The 18,862-nt window shown below is 50.0% G+C and overlaps 2 protein-coding genes across 3 annotated transcripts in view; one reads left to right on the forward strand and one right to left on the reverse strand.

Annotated features, from left to right (window-relative positions):
* Positions 1-1,415: 1,415 nt before the first annotated feature.
* Positions 1,416-13,867, forward strand: C5H4orf54 (chromosome 5 C4orf54 homolog). Of its 2 annotated transcripts, XR_015286701.1 has the most exons (3): positions 1,416-5,855; positions 10,188-10,312; positions 11,641-13,867. XR_015286701.1 is itself a non-coding variant. In XM_086888402.1 (2 exons), exon 1 carries the CDS (start codon positions 1,416-1,418, stop codon positions 5,844-5,846), a length of 4,431 nt encoding a protein of 1,476 aa, XP_086744528.1. In that variant the 3' UTR covers positions 5,847-5,855; positions 10,188-13,867. The 2 variants fall into 2 exon arrangements, 1 of the variants encoding a protein (XP_086744528.1); XM_086888402.1 differs by having other exon boundaries at positions 10,188-13,867.
* A 3,257-nt stretch (positions 13,868-17,124) lies between these two features.
* The window catches only part of MTTP (microsomal triglyceride transfer protein), a 30,720-nt gene continuing 28,982 nt past the window's right edge, over positions 17,125-18,862 (reverse strand). The window contains exon 21 of the mRNA XM_086888403.1: positions 17,125-18,781. Coding sequence (XP_086744529.1) covers positions 18,613-18,781 — 169 coding nt within the window. The 3' untranslated portion in view covers positions 17,125-18,612. The remainder of the gene's footprint in view (positions 18,782-18,862) is intronic.

Below are 18,862 nucleotides of genomic sequence, written 5' to 3' on the forward strand. Positions count from 1 at the left end.
GAAACAGTCTATGAACCTGCCCTTGCTGCAGGGGGCCTCACAAGGCTCTGCTTGGGTTCAGTAAAGAAGGCAGGTCGTTTTTCCAGGAGGCAGCAGAAACAGTGCAAGCCCATGGGGAGGATGGCAGCAGAGCAGCCTGGCTACAGGGTGGGATGAGGAGCTGGAAGCACTGGGAAACCCTTGTTTTGACATGGACAGTGCTGGGAAAACTTCTGGGATGGCATCAGCTTTGCATCTTGGCTCCTCTATTCCTGTGGCATCCCTGGCAGAGCTGCACACCATGCCAGTGCACGCGGCTGTAAGGTCCTGGGTCGTGGAAATCACTTTAGCTCTCCCCCACCTCAGTTCAGTGTTACCAGCCCAATGCCAGCTCGCTCACCTAAGCGTTCAGGTACTGTAAATTTGGGATGTTGTTTTATAAGCTGTGAATTTAGGATGTTATCTGCGTTCTGCACCCGAGGGCTGCTCTTCAGCACTGCTCACTTTCCTTTGTTTCTCCTCAGTGTTTAACAGCTTGCCTTTTTAAAACTTCCATGGTGCTGGACTGATTTTTGGTTTGTCATCTTGGGGACTGCTCAGTAAAGCTCTCAGCCACCAAAGGTCAGGCATGCCATAGAAATGCCTATTAATAGGTCTTAAGTGCTGGTTGTGTCTAAACCGGCATTTCTTGGAAAGAGAAAGATTTCTTGGACCCCGGTGGCTCCCTGGACTACTGTAAAGGTGCAGGGCCAGGCTGCCATCCACAGGGTGTTCCTATGCAACCACACCTCCTGCAGATAGGGACGCAGGGTGCAGGGGGATAGTTTGGGGAAGAAAATTGCTATTTAGCCACTGTTGCTTGTAGAACGAGGGTGCGCTCGCTGTTGACACGCTGGGCGCTCAGCCGGTGCCCTGGGAGTTGTCTCCTGCAGCCGGTGTCGCCGGCTCCCCGGGGAGCGGGGCAGTGGCAGCATCTTTGTAGGCAGCTCTCGGGCAGCTCTCCCCTTCCAAGGGTTGTCCGGGCTCCTTTATTACGGCAAACACGGGAATAAAGTTTAAAATAGGATTTCGTTCAGCCGGCCTAAGTGACGCCGGCTCTCTGTATAGTCCGCCCAAGCAGAGACCGTCTCAGAAAACCCGTGGGACCCGGGCCCGTGCCGGGATGCGCAGGGCCAGCTCCCCCGGGGCGGCCGGACCGCCTGCCCTGCGCCGCGGAGGCTGCGGGGGGAGCCGAGCCCGGCCCGACCCCTCCGCCCCCCGGCGGCGATGCCCGCCCGGGCCGGGAGCCGGCGCGCCGGGCGGAGGAGGGGACGAGAGAGGAGGGGAGGGGAGGGCAGGGAGGAGAAGGGAGGGCAGGGCGTGGGCGGCCCCCCCGTCCCGGCCGGCACGTGCCTGCCCGCCCCCGCGGGCCACTGCCGCGCCCCGACGGCCCCGGCATGGACGCGCCCGGCCAGCGGCCCGCCAGCCCCCGAGCCGGCCCGGAGGGCGCGGCGGCCGAGCGGGACCCGAGCACAAGCCCGAGCCCGAGCCCCGGCCCGGGGGCGCCCGTCCAGGAGGAGGAGGAGGCGGCGTACGTGGAGATCCGCGGCTCGCCGCAAGAGCCGGAGGAGAGCCGCCAGAAGCCCGAACTGGCCCCGGCGGGCGGCGCGGAGGGAGCGGCCGGTCCCGCACCGGACAGCGGAGCCGGTGGGACCGGGGATGGCGACTCGGCGAGCGGCGGAGCCCCGGGGGGAGGAAGCGGGAAGGAGGAAGCATCCTTGGACCGCGGGCGGGATCGCCCTCCTTCCCCGGCGGCGGCGGAATGCGGCGCTGACAACGCCGGCCCCGGCCCCGTGGAAGCGGCGGGGAGCGGCGGGACGCCGGAGGCGGGGGGCTGCCCGGAGTCTTCCTCCTCCTCCTGCCCTTCGCCCGTGACCAAGGCGGACGGCTTTCCCGCGATGGGCGACCCGGTGTCGACGGAGGGCAAAACCTCCTCGTCCTCCTTCGGCTACGAAAGCGAAGTGGAGGATGAGGTCGCGGGGCGCAAGGCGACTCCCCCCGGCGCCCCCTCGGGCACCCCTCCCGGCGGCGGCCGCGACGAGGCGCACTATATCAGCACGCAGGAGATCCAGCTCAGCGAGGTGGACCACGACATGGACTTCGACGCGGGGCTGGCCGCCCGCTGGGACTTCGAGGATAACAACGTGATCTACTCCTTCGTTGACTACGCCTCCTTCGGGAGCGACGAGACCCCGGGGGACACGCTGACGGAGGAGGAGGAGAATAGCTGCTACCTTAGCACGACCACCAGCGACCCCAACAACCAGACGGACAGCATCGACAACACCAGCAGCACCGAGATCGTCAGCCTTACCTCCGAACACGACACCCCCGGCGGGGACAAGCGCGCCAGCTCGGGGGAAAGCCGGTCCAAGCAGCCCGGCCGCCCCGGCGGGAGCCCGGCCGCCCAGCTTCTCCTATCAATCAAAGCCGCTTCCCGGGCTATAAATGAGTCTAGCAACGTGCACGGAAAGCAAAACACTGTTTACGCTGCCAAGCATGAAAGCGACATGAGTCTCCGTGTCGCCGCGGCTCCCGACCGCAGTGCGAGTTTAAAACAGGATGCGGTCCGCGACCACGCGAAAAAGTTCACGGCGGTGCCCGCGCGGCTGCAGACGCGGTGCGGGGCCGCCAGGGCGGGGGAGCACTCGAGCGGCGCCTCCAGCGCCGTCAGCGAGCTGGACGATGCCGACAAAGAGGTGCGAAACCTTACGGCCAGGGCTTTCCGCAGCCTGGCGTACCCCTATTTCGACACCCTGCGCCCCGGCTCCCGCGCCTCCACCGCCTCCCTGTCCGACAGTGCCCTGGGCATCAACCGCTGGTCCACCTACCTGGACCTCAAGTGCGGCAGTCTGGGGCCGAGAGCCGAGCCCAGCCTGCTGCGCTCCGGCCGCTCGCAGACCAAAGCCCTCGAGTTCGTGGTCAGCAAGCTCGACGGGGAGATCGCCCACGTGGAAACGCCGCGGCGGCTGCGGGCGGGCTCCCGGGTGGTGACCCTGCTGGAGCTCGGCGATGCCGCCGAGGCCGGGGAGCCGCCGGCGGCGGAGGGCGGCGGGAAGGGGCCCAGCAAGAAGTCCAGGTTCGCCTCCAGCCTCCTCAAAAACGTCATCTCCAAGAAGATGCAGCTGGAGCACGAGTTCAAAATGGAGCGGGGCGAGATCACCGACACCTCCTACAGCGGGCCGGGCGCGGGCCGGGAGCCGGAGCCCAGCGGCGGCAGCGGCGGCCGGGAGCGGCAGCGGGAGGGCGGCGTGCAGCGGCAGAACTCCCGGCACTCGGAGGGCGGCTCGGACTGCACCGCGCCGCCGGCGGAGGATGCGGGCGAGGCCGGCGGGGGCCGCTCTCCGGCCTCCAAGGCGTCGACGCCCCGCGAGGGGAACCGCAGCCTGGACCGGGCGCTGTCAGAGGAGCTGTGCGAGGTGAAGCGCAGCGCCTCGGAGGCCATCAAGGCCACCTTCCTCCGCAGCCAGAACAGCGCCTTCAGGTCCTGGAAGGAGCGGGAGGCGGAAAGGAAGGAGGAGAGGGCGCCCGTCGGTAAGCTGAAACTCTCTCCCAAGCACGACTGGCGAGCCGACCTGGGTGAGATCTCTGCCGGCAAGTCCACCAAGATGTCCCGCCTGTTCGTCCCCGCCATTCAGCACACCCCTCGGGAGAAGGAACCCGGCAAGAGGGCGACCAAGTGCTCCGCCGCGGCCGCCGCCGCCGCCTCCTCCTCGCCCCCCGCCGCCAAGCCCAAAGCCCCCGAGATCAAGATCAGCCTGGGCAGCCTGCAGCAGCCCCGGGACGCCGCTTTCAGCATCGCCCAGCTGCTGACGCCGCAGATCGCAGGCCGACCGCAGGAGGAGGGCAGGGGACAGCCACTCAAGCCTCTCAAGGCCGCCGACGGCCCCGACAAGGTGCCCCAGTTCCTGGTGCGCGACGTGAGGGACAGCAAGTACAAAGCCCAGGGGATCCTCCACCAGGTGCGGGACGTGCGGAAGCTCATCAAAAGCTCCTACAGCGCTGACTCGGGGGACAACAGCAGCGACAAGGGCAGCGGCGCCTCCGAGCAAGGCGGCCCGGAGCAGAAGCCTCGGCAGCAGCTGGTCATCGCCGGTGTCCCCCGGTCGCTCTCCCCCGTGGTCATCACCTGCCAGGCGGTCGGCCACGCCGGCACCAAGCCCAGCGAGGCGGGGGCCAAGGCGGGGGGCAGGGCGCCCGCCTGCCCCGCGGAGGGCACCGTCCTGGTGCACCGCACCTCGGGCAGGCTGCCAGTGGCCACCATCGCCCCCAACAAGAGCGATGCTCGCCAGCCGGCTGTGCTCAAGATCGTCTCGAAATCCTCCGCGCCCTGGCGGCACCAGCCCCCGCCGCCTCCCGCCGAGAGGGGCCGGGGACCGGAGGAGGACCCGCGGGAGGAGAGCAAGTCAGCGCCGGTGCAGAACGCGCTGGAGAAGCTGACGGCGGCGGTGCGGAGCATGGAGGAGCTTTACAGCTTCAACAATCGCGAGTGGAAGCGCAAGAGCGACCCTCTGCCCATCACCGACAGCCACGTCCTGTCTCTTATCGCCAGCCAGGAGCGCGGCGCCGGGTCCCGACCCTCCGCCGCTGCCGCTGCGCCCCCGCCGCCGCCGGCGGACAAGGCGGAGGAGCCGTCGGGCAAGGGCCCGAGCAGCGAGCGGCTGCCCCGCCGCCCCTCCAACGGCGCCGCCGACAAGGTCTCGGCCAAGGCGGCCGCCTTCGAGAGCCTGGCCCGGCAGCGGCAGCGCGGCCCTCCGCCGCCCCGCTCCGAGCCCCCCGGCGCCCCCCGGGCCCTGCTGACGCTCCGCGGGGCGGGCGGGCCCGCAGCCCCCGCGCCGGCCAAGCCCCGCTCCGAGGGCGGCCTGCGGGGCCCGGCACCGCCGCGCTCCCCTCGGCTGCCCGCGGGCGGCGGCGGCGGCGGCGGCGACGCGGAGCGCGGCCCCGACTGCGGGAACTATCTGTCCCTGCCGCTGAAGGCGGCCACCGAGCCCGGCTCCCCCCCGTCCCCGGGGGCCACGGCGGGCGGCGGCGTTCGCCCCGGCGCGGTGTCGGCGGCGGCGGCGGCGGCGGCGGCGGCGCTGTGCAGCCTGCAGCCCTTCGGCACGGCCAAGCCCTCCGGCAGCCCCAGACCTCCGCCCGGACCCCCGCCCGCCGAGGAGCCCCCCGCCGCCGCCCCGCCGCCCGCCGAGGGTCCGGCCGCCGCCCTGTACCGCCCGCAGCTGCCCTTCGCCCTGGCCGGCTCCGCGCCGCCGCCGCTGCTCTGCTTCTCGCCCTCCGTGCCCGCCGCGGCCACAGCGGCCGAGCCCTTCCCGCAGACGCAGCGCAAGGTGCTGCTGGACGTGAGCACCGGGCAGTACTACCTGGTGGACACGCCCGTGCAGCAGCCCCTCAAGCGGCGCCTCTTCGACCCCGAGACCGGGCAGTACGTGGAGGTGCCGGTGCCCCAGCAGCCGGCCGTCGCCCCCGTCCCGCTGCCTCTCTCGCCCCTCGCCCTCAATGCCGGTGCCTACGGCGCCGCGTACATGCTGTACCCCGGGCTCCTGCCCGCCGCCGCCGTGCTGCCCGCCGGGGCCCTGCAGCGCCCGCTGTCCCACACGGGCAGCGACGGCAGCGCCCCGCCAGAGCCCGGCAGCCCCGCCGCGCCAGAGGCGGCTTTTGCCGAGAGTCCCTACTACGTGGCCACGAGCAAGGGCCCGCCGCCGCCGCGGCACGGGGCAGCCGAGGCCAAGCCGGTCATCAGCATCACGGCGCCGGCCACCGGCCCTCGGATCGTCGCGCCGCCCTCCTTCGACGGCACCACCATGCGCTTCGTGGTGGAGCACCGGTGAAGAGCGCGGGTGAGTCGGGCACGGCATCACCGGTGATGGGTCAGGGGTAATGGTCAAATGACAGCAGTGGCACAGCTTCTCCTCTGGGGAGAGAAGGTCCACAGAGGGGCCCTCACCAGGGCGTAAAATATAGAAAGGTTAGGCACACCACTTGGTGCAGTTCAGTATTCCTTGCAGCTTCTTTTTTTTGCAGTTTCAGAGAAGCACACCGTAGCTGCTCATTACACAGCCTGTATTTGTGCAGCTCCGTGGCTGAGGCATCTCCCATTGCTCTCAGGAATGACAGTGGTTGGGCATCTCTGGATCCATCATCTGGACCCATCTTGCAAGCCATGAAAGAGCCCCTTCTCCTTGGCAACACATCTTTCTCATCTCACTTCTCACCTCTTTCTCCCAAGGGGAGGTGAGCACCTTTCTTTTTCCCCTGAACCTGTTTCTCCACAACATCAAGAAGAGTGAGAGAGGGGTCTGAGAGAAGCAAATCCTTCTTTTGGGTCATTCTCGTTAGTGGGGTGAGGGAGCAGGATGCGTGGAGCAGTCCCAGGTGTGCTCTCCTGGAGCCATGTGGCTGCTGGCAGGGGCAGAGGTGCCCACAGCTGCCTGTGCTGCAGGAGGGCTCCCTGGGGCACTGCTGCAAAGCACAGCTTTACACAGCAGCTCTGAGCTTGGAGTGCCAGAGTCCTGGCAGTGTCCAGCTACCTGGGGCTGTAACCCAGGGCCAGCCTCCAAATTCAGGGATGTGCATGCAGGGGCACCGAGTGCCCGCCCTGGAGCAAGGGGGAGGGCACAGGACCGGGCATACAGCATGCTCTGAAACCAGCATGGTGCAGTGTCCTGTGCAAAATAGCCAAAGAACGATGACATTTCGTTTTAAAAGACCTGAAATATTACAGAAGTGCCCTCAGGACTGGTGTCACTGCTCCTTCTGTCTCTTGCATTAGAATGCATGGCTCATCTTTATCCCTTGCGGTATTAGGCAGAGCTGCCACAAATCTTCTGTGGCTTTCCAAGAACTCACAGAGTCGGTTTTCTGGTGTATAGGAAAAGGCAAAGAGAAAGAGTGGAAGAGTGGTAACAGTCAGAAGTTTGCCACCAGTTTGTGCTGAGCTTTGTCAGTTGCATGCTTGAGGATAAATTTTGTCTTCCAGCACTTGGGTTATTTATTTTGCTTTAATATTTTTTTTTTAGTTTGCATCATCTGCTGCATAGTAGATTATTTATTGAATGAAACCTTATTGTGTGATTTATACACTTACTTCTCTTCTTGAAATTACTTTATCTTGAAAGTTCCATTCTTCTATCCTGGCTGTGGATGAAGTTGTTTTCATTGGCCCTTACGGGTCACTCAGACAACATGTCAATTTAACTTGAGCTCTGCTGTGCTACTTGAGTTCATCTTGCCAGTAAAGTCAGAGAACCTAGATGAAATGGCAAAAAGTAGTTTAAAAAGTAGCTGTTTTCCATTTGGAGGCTGATTTGAGACTGCTAGCAGAAGGAATTTGTTAGATTTCAGATCAGAGACTTGACGTTTTTTAAAAGGTGGGGTATACAGTAGACATATTTGTAACAGTAGCTGTTTAAACAAAAACCCCCAGCTTTTCTTGTGTCACTCTTTAAAAGTGAAAAACATCATATTTCCTGGTGTGCCCTGCCCCTCAGTTCCCAGAGGCTTATCCTGTTATCTTGTATTTAGCTTGTCTTCAGTGCCTGGTGAGGCAGGTGATGCTCTCACCAAATTGCTCTTTCTCACTGGTGAAGTTAAAACAGCAGCTCTGCTTTGATGTGCTGTGTCAGAACTCTAGCAGTGCAAAACTGTGTGAGAGCTGCCCCAAAAGACTGATGATGCAAAAATGTGCATACTCAGGTCATTCAGCAGCGTGCAGACTTCAGTTTAATTTTACCACCCTTTCAATCTTTGACCATGCCAAGGTCATGACTGATCACTGTCCAATACAGACAGGGATGCCCCCTCTGGGCTGTCTCAGACCTGCTGAGGGAGGTGTCCTGCTGCTGGACAATGGATGCACTTTTTCCCCTTGACCTGTTCTGATAGTCTTAAAAGAAGCAATTTTAACTGCATGCTGCATGATGTGTTTAACTTGTCATTAGACTTTGGTTATTCCTGTATCTTACCTCTCAGTGGAAAATTAGGTATATGCCAGAGAGGAATCACATGTGTAGCCTTCTTCTTCCTGTTATTTTCATTCACCTACAGAATTTTCATGTCCCTGTGGGTAATTATTCTTCTTCTCTCTTTTATTATCTACTTTTTCTTTTGTTTTACATTATTTTCCTGTATCTTTTGCCATTTAATTCCTAATGAAAAGCATTTGTTTGCTCAGCATGGTATTTTTCCCTTAACAAGAGCAGCCATGTAATTTCATGTGAATCTAAGGGTGAACTGTTATTGACTTTTTAAATTCCAGTTAGTTGCTTTCACACCAGACCAGGGTTTTTTGATTGCAGCAATGTTGTGCAGATCCTAGAATGGATTTTAAATCAGCCAGATTTTGTCCTTTGAGTGTGAGTTAAATAAAGTACTGTCCTTTCAGGTCTTTTTTTTCTTTTTTTTTTTTTTTTTTTTGTTTACTAGGCAAAATGAACTGAATGAATGATCCTTTTCTCCACTCCTGAATTCCTTTCTGCATTTCCCATATAATCTTCTTCCCTTCTTTGCTCTGTTTCTTTCACATCTTCATTCACAAGCTGTATCACTGTGTTAAGGACTGTTCCATCTTGGTCTCTGTCACCTGTGGGAGGCCAGTGTGACTTGAGGTTTTGGTAATGGTGTGATGCCTGTGGTGGATTGATGCCAAATCCTCTGCACATCTGCTGCTCTTCCAGCACTGCCCTTTCTATCTGGTGCTCTTTTCTGCATAATCACTGGGATAAAATGGATCCCAGCAATCTGTGTTCTGACAAAATCCAAGCTGTCATTTCTGAACTATTCTTCAGTTTTTGATATGCAGAAAATAGTGGAAAATAGGGGCATATTTCTGAGTGATATCATAAGGTTGCTTCTCTCTCTTATCTTCTCTCAGAGTAAATGGGGAGCTTTAGCAACATCATCCTTGCCTGCTGCACTTCTTCCTTGATGCTTTTAGTTCAAATAAACTTGCATTTAAGCCTAGACGGAACCAACCTGTAGAGAGTGAACTGCCTGACAGGAGCTCATTCCCAGCATAAATAATAAATAAAACTGTGTTTTTAACTTTTTTATCTATTCCCACATTTTACTCTCTGGAGTTGCTGCCTCGTGTTAGGTAAATAAATGAGAAAAGAACAGGTAGCAAAGTAGAAAGCAACTGTAGTAAATTATACTGCTAATATTAGAAGGGTATTTTTCATTGTTCTGTTTAAACCATGACCATAAACACATTATAAGTACAGGAATACATGTGTAAATATACTTATTAGTTGTGTTTTCTTCCCAACTGCTATCATAATCTATGGCTGCCTTTAAAAATTAATTTTGTGTGGATAGTATATAAAAATGATTTTTAAAGGCTCATAAATTAATACTTTTAAGCTTTGTTTTAGTTGTTTCCTCTTCAGCAGGATATATGTTCTACATCACTAGAGTCAAGAAGTCAACTTACAGTGTAATATGCAGTACATAGGATTTACTTCTGCTGTTGCCTTTGCTGATAATTTAGTAAAGAATTTATCTAGTTTTAATGGAAAATACTGGAATATTCCAAGAACCAAACAGGCTCTATCATTTGATCTAGTAAATCAGTCTACAAATGTAAAAAAGCGTGTCCTTGTGTTCAAAACTGTGTCTGCTTAGGAAACATTTCAGTAGTGCTGAGCCTTGGTTCCAATAAGAGTTTGTGGTGGCCTTTAGTGACTCCTCCTGCCCAGGATGGTTTCCTGAGCCTGTATTTAAGTGTTAAGTCCACAGATCTTAAAGCATGTGGGTATGGGTTGTTTCCCTTTTCCTGCTGTGTTCCATGCTGGATGCTGTGTTGGTAAGGAAAGTGCCCAGGTCTTTAACTGAGAGGATGGATTGCTTAAATCCCGCATAAGTCGCATCACCCTCTTTCCACCTATGTCCATGGGGTTCCCCAGGACCAGTCTGCTGGGAGCTGTGGGGCTCCCAGCATGTTCCACACCTTGAGCAGCAAGGATGGGTTCTGCTCAAGAAACCAGGGCTGCTCAACAACTAACTCAGGAAAAAAAGTTGGGTGTCTGATTGCTGGCAGTAGCTTAGGAAATGAGGAGCAAGAATAGTGCGACAGCAAAGGAGGTACTTATGCACTTCTCTAGAGGAGTAAAGAGTGTTCAGATTGTATTAATGACACTTTTCTGGTTTTGTTTGTTTATTTTTTTTTTCTACAGGGATAAGGAAGAAGAATTATGCTTCTTTAATTTGAAATACACTTGGTAACTCTTCAACATTAATCCTAAAAACTGCTTCTACAGTTTTCTTGATTTTTTTTTGCTTCATCATACAAAACAAGCATGTAAGTTTCTTATTTTCTCCTAAATGCCCCCCCGTTTTGGAGTATGCCTACATTTAATTATGTGAGCAACACTAAATTCCTGCATTATTTTGTGCAAAGTTCTTTTTGTACTGATCTCCAGGCTTTTGGCATTGCCTCTGTACTGGTAGCTAATGGTAGAGATGCCACTACAGCTGTTTGTAAAATGCAGGGTGCAAATGCAACAGTGTTCCAGTGTGGATCACCACACAGCTTCATTCAGGTCCCTGGAATGTGTTGTGATGATCCAGTGCAGCCCTGCAGCTCCTCAAAAATAAAATAAAGCCCTCTGCTCTCTCCTGTTGCAGTAAACGAGGGTCTTCCATACAGGTTTTAGTCACAATTTGCAATCAGGTGTTTTTTTGTAATCTCTACTTCTCACTTGGAATTGCAAATTAAAAAGAGCTGTAGTGTTAAATCTATCTTTAATGTTTATTTTTTGGCATGGTTCAAAACAAACTGTGTAAATGTCAGAAAACACATTTGATTGCTTTCATTTTTTGTTTGCTCCTCTGTTCTGTGTTGAATATCACAAGTTGCCTTAAATATGACAGTGTTTAAATACTGGGAAACCAGAAATTGAATGTAATATTTTAAAATCCTGGTTCTGAAGGAGAGCACAGCATTTGTTTTTCTTTAAGACTGCAGTTTATTCTTCCTTAAATTGCAACATTATTGAGAACATGATCCTAGACACTGCCCCTTGAGAGGATTTTTTCAATGTTACAGCATCAGTACTACAGTTTTTTCTTCAGCTATTTGACAGGTTTATCTGAGGGCTACAATTACAATTTGCTAAGAAAATATTTACCTTTCAAACAAGAAAATATACTATAAGATTATTGACAGTGCTGTAATTTGTATGTCCATCTCTGCTCAAACTGATTATTTTGTTACCAGCAACTACTTTGTCTCACCAAAAGAGAATTGTTATTATGACAGTAAAACTAAAATTCAATAGTCCCTGCCCAAAATTTTGTTTAAGTGAAGCACTTTGGGAAGCAAATAAATGTAAGAGCAAACCTAAATTACGTAACATAAAGCTTTCTTGAGGTATAACAAGATTAGAATTCTAAAGTCTAAATACAAACCCCAGAAGTCTTTATTTAAGCATTTGCCCAAAGGCAGGACTTTCTTCCACCTGTTCTCAAGATTTCCTGCAGTTAGGAAAGTTTCAGTGTTTCCCATTTTTAAAATAAACCCTGGGTTTTCATTTTCCTGAGTAACTCACAAGGTACAGAAAACTCAGGTAGAACTGTCTTTAACCGTATGTGTGGGATTGTATTTCAATGCAATTTATTTGTTTACAGGCACAAAGTGTAATTGCCCTCAGGATGAAATCCCTACAAGTGTGCAGATAGCAGCTTTCTCATGTATCTTCTCACCCATTTTCATCTTTGTGGAAATCCAGTGACTATTGTAACCCTTTTTAAAGAGCTTGGTGTGCCCAGCTAGAGCACATATCGTGTAAGGCTGACCCCTGTGCTCTTCGGCTGTACAGTCTGCATTACAAGCTTTAACTTCCCACTGGGATTTGAGCTGACTGCCTCTTAAAGGAGACAAATGCTTCTCCACCTTCCTCATGCCTGATAAGTCCGTAGGTGTTGTGATTAGAGTATCAGTGTAAAACAGAACAGTACTTGGGACTGCAGGACAGTGCAGGTACCAGAGTAGGTGGTTCCCTGTGACACACACGTGTGCAGGACGTTCAGTATAATACTAGCATCCCTGTTCCAAAATGTTTCTGTCCTACCTTTTCCTGTTTCGGTGCTCAGAGTGGAGTTTCACGTTGCAGTTTACAAGATACAGGTTTGCACACACAACCTCAGGTTTACAGTTTCACCCGGTGTACTTGAAAGGAAAGAAAAAAAATGCATAGAAAACAAGTGCCCAGGATTTCAACATGTGTTTGTTGGAGGCAAATTTTGCAGGGTTTTTTTTTTCACTGCCTGTGGAGATGAAAGCAATTGAATGAAGGAATACCAACAGCTATTGGTATTACAGGGAGATTACTTCAGTGGAATGTGTCAATACTAATGTCAAACAGTGTTTACTTGATTTTGTCTATTACTAAAAACACTTCTTGTTTGCATCAAGGGGTCAGTTTTGCAAGGTGCTTCGCTTTGCAAACCCAGCAAAGCCTTCACATGCATCTCCAGCTTCAGATATCTGAAGAGATTCCTGGGGACTTCAATGGAAGGATTTTTTCCTTCACCCATCTATGCAAAGCTTTGCTGAACTCATCCCAGAGTGCTGAGTGCCTTGCAGACCTGAGCACCAGGTTCTTCACTTTCCAAAACCCGAGCTCTGGCCTTGAGTCAAGCTAGACCCAGCAGATAATGCCACAAAAAGTCACCAGAAAAAAACTCTGGTAATATGGTGCTCCTCCATGTATACCCAGTGGTGAATTTCTCCAGTGGATGGGGTGATGTGTAACCACATATCTTGGATTAGAGTCAAGTCCTCCATGTCAGGGCTCACAAGCTGCTAGTATTATATGTTTCACAGTGCAGTCATAGTATGTTACGGCTGAAACTCACCCCATGTGCAAAGCAGGGCAAAATCCTGGGCGCCACTCAAGTTCCCTCCTAGCCCTGCTCTCAGGGTTTGAGGGCTGCACCAGCCAACTCTCCATGCATTTTAGGTCAGGATCCAATTAAAAGAGTTTGAGTGGGACTGGAGTGATGCACCAGAATGTTGTTCTGGTCTTTTGCAACAGGGTTGATTTCGCTCAGTATCAAATTCAGCCCTTGGTGAATCAATTGGTGAATGATTTCAAATGTATTTATGGGTTGTGTGGGGTGTTTTTCCCCCTTGTCTGTATTCAATGCTACCTTTATTCTTTATTGTTGATGGCCAAAGTGTCATTCCTATATGCTTATATATTGCCATTAACTTGTGGCTACCTGAGAACACATACTTCAAAAATGCTTGTGCTTTTTTTTTTTTTTTTTTCACCTATTTCTTTTTTTTTAAATTTCTTTTTTTTTGCCCCCCACCCCTTCCTTTTCCCTCTCATTTTTAAAGGGGTGGGTTAGTTATCGGTGTAAAGATATTTAAAAGTGCAAATGTGAAGGATAATGATTGTCAAGAGGATGTGGGTGGTATGTCTGATGAGAGAGGGATGGGCTGTAAGGAAAAGGGGAAAATGCCATGAACGCATCGTGTTGATGATTGTTGCCTGTGGAGGAAGAATTAAGAAACAGAAGATGTATAACTGGAGAGAAATGGACTCTCTGAGCTGCTCTCAATGGAGACAACACTGTGGCAAGTGTGTAGCTGAAACCTGAAGTGATCCCACGATGTGGGCCTGGGATTGAAGGACGGCGGAGTTGCTCTGGGAATCGCACAGTGGGAACACTTCAGTGTGTCACAGCCACGTGAGAACAGACTGTCTGAAACCACCAAGTACCAAAGTTTGTAACTGAATGAGTTGGCATTTGTATTATGTTGGGGTTTGTTTTGTTTTTTTTTCTTGAATGTTATGACAAATAAAATGTATTTTTCAGTAAAAGACACACTGCAAGCAAGCCTGCAGTCCTGCTTGGTTGTATATTTGCAAAGTTACCTTGGCTGTTGTAAAGAACAAGTGAAAACAGGGGCATTACTTGGTTCAACATGTGAACAGCAACAGAAGCAAGGATTTCACAAGAGAGCAGATCAAAAACCCCACACTCTGGGTCTCCCTGAGTTTGTCCCAACATTGAAAGTCTCTTTCTGGCCTGATCTCTCTTTATCCTTTCCTCTTAGGACAAAAGGAAGTTGGCATAACTTATTTTTTATTTTTTTTTTACCCAAGTATAATTTAAGAATGAAATCCTCAGTTTCAGTGAACTAACTTTGACGGGTGTATGGGTTTGGGTATCCAAAGAACTGCATTTTTGTCTGTTGTAATGTGTTCAGAGAGAGCAATTGGTGGGGTGGATAACTTTTTTCTGCTCGCTCCCTATGTTATTTTCATTGCCCAGTATTGCAATACAAGAAAAGATAAGGTGAGTTTATTAGTGGATAGCATTATTGCTTGAATTATTACTAGGAAAAATCTTTTGCTGCTTTAGTGTGTTCTTCTCTCTTCATGGAGATTGAGAAGGTTTCTGTCGTTAGGTCCAAGTGTTTAAAAACGCATGAACGCCAAAAAATCCCAAAATAGACTTGAAAACTAAATTATTACTTTTGCAGTTTAGAAGAACACTTTTACTTCTCAGTTTTCAGTATGTAAGGAGCACATTAAAATGGGCTTTCCTTTAAATCATGTACCCAAGATACTTAAAGGAAAACTGATTCCCAAAGGAAAACTGATTCCCACCTCATTATTTATCTGCAAGCAGGACAATATGAAGACACCTGTTGTGAATTTGCTTACCCTTCCAAGACATGGCTACATGACCTTCCCACCTTGCTGGAAGCACAAATTCACTGGTAAAACAGTCCTTTGGTGTTCGTGACTTTCTCCCTCCCCCTCTTTCCAGATTCTTTGGAATTTGTACCTTAGCACTGCATCCAAAATAGATATCCTTGGTGGCTTCACTGCTGATGTTAAGGCAGTGATTCCCATACAGACACACACGTGGCAGCCCCAGAAGACTTAAGATTGGAATGAGAACAGATGTTGAAAGGAAGAATGGGGAAGAGGCAGGAATAAACTGGGAAGAGCGCAGCCACACCGGCTTAGCTGAACAGGAGCAAGCTGGGTTACCAGGAGATAAAGGGTGACCAAAACTGACACAAAACAATAGTGGGTGTGTAGAGCAGGGAAAAAGGCCTTGGATTGCTTTGTTAAAATCAGAGAAGTCTGAAACTGCAAAGAAACCTGGGGTTGTGAACCGGAAAATTTGGGAACTCTACTTTTCTTGAAGGTGAGCTCCTGGAGCCTGATTTCAGTGGAGCTCCGTTATAAGATCTTCACAGCACTTTCTCACAAGAGATGGAAAATTTAAGCTGAAACCTCTACAAAAGACAGGGCAAAAGTAAATAAGCTGAGAGACACGAACTTTAACCTTTCCCTAAGAGGCCCAGTTCTGCAAGCAGTGTTTGTCCAGCAACAAAGTGCCTCACACCACACAAATCCACTGAAATGAAAGTATGAGGATTTCTTACAATACCTTAAATAAACTGAAAGGTGGAATATGGGATTTTCAAGGATTGTTGGAGAAAATCTTGTAAGTTTCTACCTAGTCATTAAAATATCACTTGTAGGAATGACGAGACCCAAATGGTAAAAGTGCAACTCTATTGTCAAAAGGAGCAGGGACAAAGTAAAATGAGAAGCAGATAATTCCCTCATGTCAGATTTAAACAAGCTATCCAAACATAGAACATAACTCTAAAAACAAACCCTAAAAAAATAAGGCACCTATTTTAGAGCTGCTGACTCCTGGGCTTGTCGCTGTTGAGAACATGTAATCTCCCTGCCAAACCCAAACTGTATCCCTATATATATGGATATTTTTTTAAGAGTAGATGAAAAATACTCTTTAAAAATTAGCACTCCTGGAAACCTGAAAGGGAAACTTTCCAAGTCTGTATTCAAGTGGGTTGCTTTGTAGCCTTAGCTGGATTATCATTGCACTGCTCCTTCTGTGGCTTCCAATTAGAAACAACCGAGCATTTGTTTGCTTCTCTAAACTTCATGTATGAATTGTTTAATCGATACCACTGCTGTTTACTTGAAAGTACATGTAACACCATTATTAAATACATATTTTACATCTTGATTGGCCCCCACTGATCTGAGAAACAGAGAATTTGCTTTGTTTGTAACCCTAAGTGTGTTTTCCCTTCAAATTCAGGCTCGAGCAATGTATTAATTTCACCTTATTTTTAGAAGTTTGTTACTTTTGTTGTTTCCGTAGCTATGGAGCCCAAGTAAGGAAGCCATGGCCTTCCATTACCCAGCTGCTGGACTAAACCTCTCCTGGAATCCCCATTATGTCCAGCTGTTGGGGTCAGATAGTTTCAGAAGCATCTGCTGCCATACCAGGGGGTATCCACGAAGACACGTATCACTTCTGAAGGAGCAATGTGGGTCTCAGGGGCTCTGTTTAAGTGTCAAAGCTGTGGGAGGTCCACAATTTCCTTTTACAGGCTGGTTCTTCAATTTGATAAAATTGAGAAGGGGTAAGCCTTGCAGTGGGATTACTGGTATCAAAGATCTTACAGATATAAATTGCATTATCTAGAACCTTTTTATTCTGATTTTGGGTCATAAATTGACAGGCAAGCCTGGCAGAGTGGGGCTGGGGTGTCATCTGTTGCTATCTCCACTCCTTCCAAGAAAAATGGTCATGGCAACTATTTCATTGTCCACCTTCTATATTTAGGGTGTCAAGTCACTGCAGGAGGAGATTGCCTCTTGCTAGGTGAATGAATAAGTAGCTCTGCTCTTTTTTTTTTTTTTTTTTTTTTGTGTGACACAAAGAGCAAGTAGAAATAACAAATGCCAAAGCTTGTCTTCAGTTTGATCCTGAAACAGTAGTGGAGGTATCAGTGCCTACAGCACGGAGGGTGCAGACTGTGAGTGGATGTTGAGGGCAGAATTGACACTGAGGAGGAGTGCCTGGGTCTTACCTCTCCTCTGGGCAGAGGGTTTGGGCAGGCACCTCCAGCCCCTGGTGGATCCAGCTGGAGGTCTCCTGATCAGAGAGGGAGCCCAGGACAAGTGAGTGCCAACCTAAGTTATTGCTTCATATTGTGAAGCTGAGTAAAATGGTGCCTCTTACCTCATCAACAGCATTCCTTCCCCAATGAGAGGTTTTCCCTACTCAGAAAGTAACAGACAATAAGACTGGAAACAATTTCTTCACACTGTATTTTTACCTGTTTTATTTAGTCTTTGACTAGAAATGTGCCAGCATTTTCAGGAAAGACAAGCAGACTATGTCATACCACTGACAGTTTGATTTTTGCAGGTGTCTGCACTCTTGGCTTTTTACAACACAAAAGAATTTGGATTTTTTTTTTTTTCCTAATCTTGTGATAATTTATTTTTTTTCATGGCAATTTATGAGTTTTTCCCTCCTGCTTTTGGGTTGGGTTTTTTTAAAAATAAACAATTGTTCTTGGCTTTTTATTTTACGTTTTTTGTGAACAGCAATTGCCCACCTTGTCCTATAAAAATTAAATCAGATGGATCAGAGATCAGCTGAGCTGGGGTGGGATATATTTTTTTTTAATCTGCAATGCTGATGTAAATGTAAAACTTTTTTTTTTTTTTTTTCCCCACAGATCCTATGAAGACACTACTTGAAGTGTATAAGTAATTTTAATCTAAGGACTTTTCTGAGTAGTGATTACTCTTTTTTGCATTGAAATACAAGCCTAAGTTACCTAGAAGAAAATGTTCTGGCTCAGCATAGGCTTTGCTAAACTGTGGATCCAAAATCTATTTCTTTCACAACCCTTTCCTTCTTCATCTTTCAGAATTCCCTTAGTGGGTGCTCAGTTTTTTTAAATACACCTGCCTTGATTACACACAGGGGGACAAATTTTTAGGAGGCAACCTTGATGGGCAGCCAGTGTTGGCTTAACTCTGCTCCTGTTTCTGGTAGCTACAGAAATTATACCATTGATTTCAGTGAGAACAGAATTAAGACAACTGTAAGTCCTTCTGGAAACATAACCCCATACTGTTAATCAATTGTATTTAACTACAGCAGTTAATAAAAAAACTCCAAAAGATAAATAATAATAGAGTTCTGCCTGCTTAAAAAACCAAACAAAATTCTTCAAAATTATGTAAAATAGAACCTCCTTTTTTGTAAACAGGCAATACCATCTAAGCAGGAATTCATGGTCTTATCTGGATGTTAATTGTACTTGAAAATTGAATATTTGAATGGGGATTGGTCATAGGCCTAAAACACCTAAATACTTTAAAATACATTAACAAATAATCATTCTTTATACATCATAATTTTTCTTCCTGCACATCAGAAACACAGACTTCTGTATTCCCCAAGAAAGAAAAAGGAAGGATTACTTTTGCTTTTTGGCACAAAAAAGTAAAAATCAAGAACAAGCACCACCCTTAAGGGAGTGCATGAAATGCCACCAAATTGGTATTTATTTGCCTAAGGGTTTTTTTTTTCCTTTTTACAAAAGTTTTAAATATAGGTTAATATGTAAACACTGTGCACGCACTGAGAGTTTGATCCTGGCCCGTTGAAATCAATGGCAAATTTCCCATTAAGTGCAGCAGCGCAAGGCCAAGCTCCACGTTGGTAAGGTACGTGCAGGCCTGAGTCACTGAGGGATTCAGGAAAGCAGGAGCTCGGGTCCCGCTCTCAAAACCAGCTGCCGGCAGAGTCGGACTTTGCGCCAAACACCTTCTTGCACATGTTGGAGTTTTCCTGGTGGAGAGGGTATTCATTCCCTGCCAGCGTGGCTGCTTTTCCCCTCCTGGCAGTGTAGCGCCTGCCAGAGGGCAGGATCTCATACTTGGTCATGTGAGCCCTGCAAAGACACAGCACCAGGCTCTGGAATTAGCAGGTTTACGCAGAGCTTGCACCCTGTTACAAACACCTTGTGCATGGG

This window comes from Cyanistes caeruleus, chromosome 5 (genome assembly GCF_971803275.1).
Source record: "Cyanistes caeruleus chromosome 5, bCyaCae1.hap1.1, whole genome shotgun sequence".
NCBI classification, from domain to species: Eukaryota; Metazoa; Chordata; class Aves; order Passeriformes; family Paridae; genus Cyanistes; species Cyanistes caeruleus.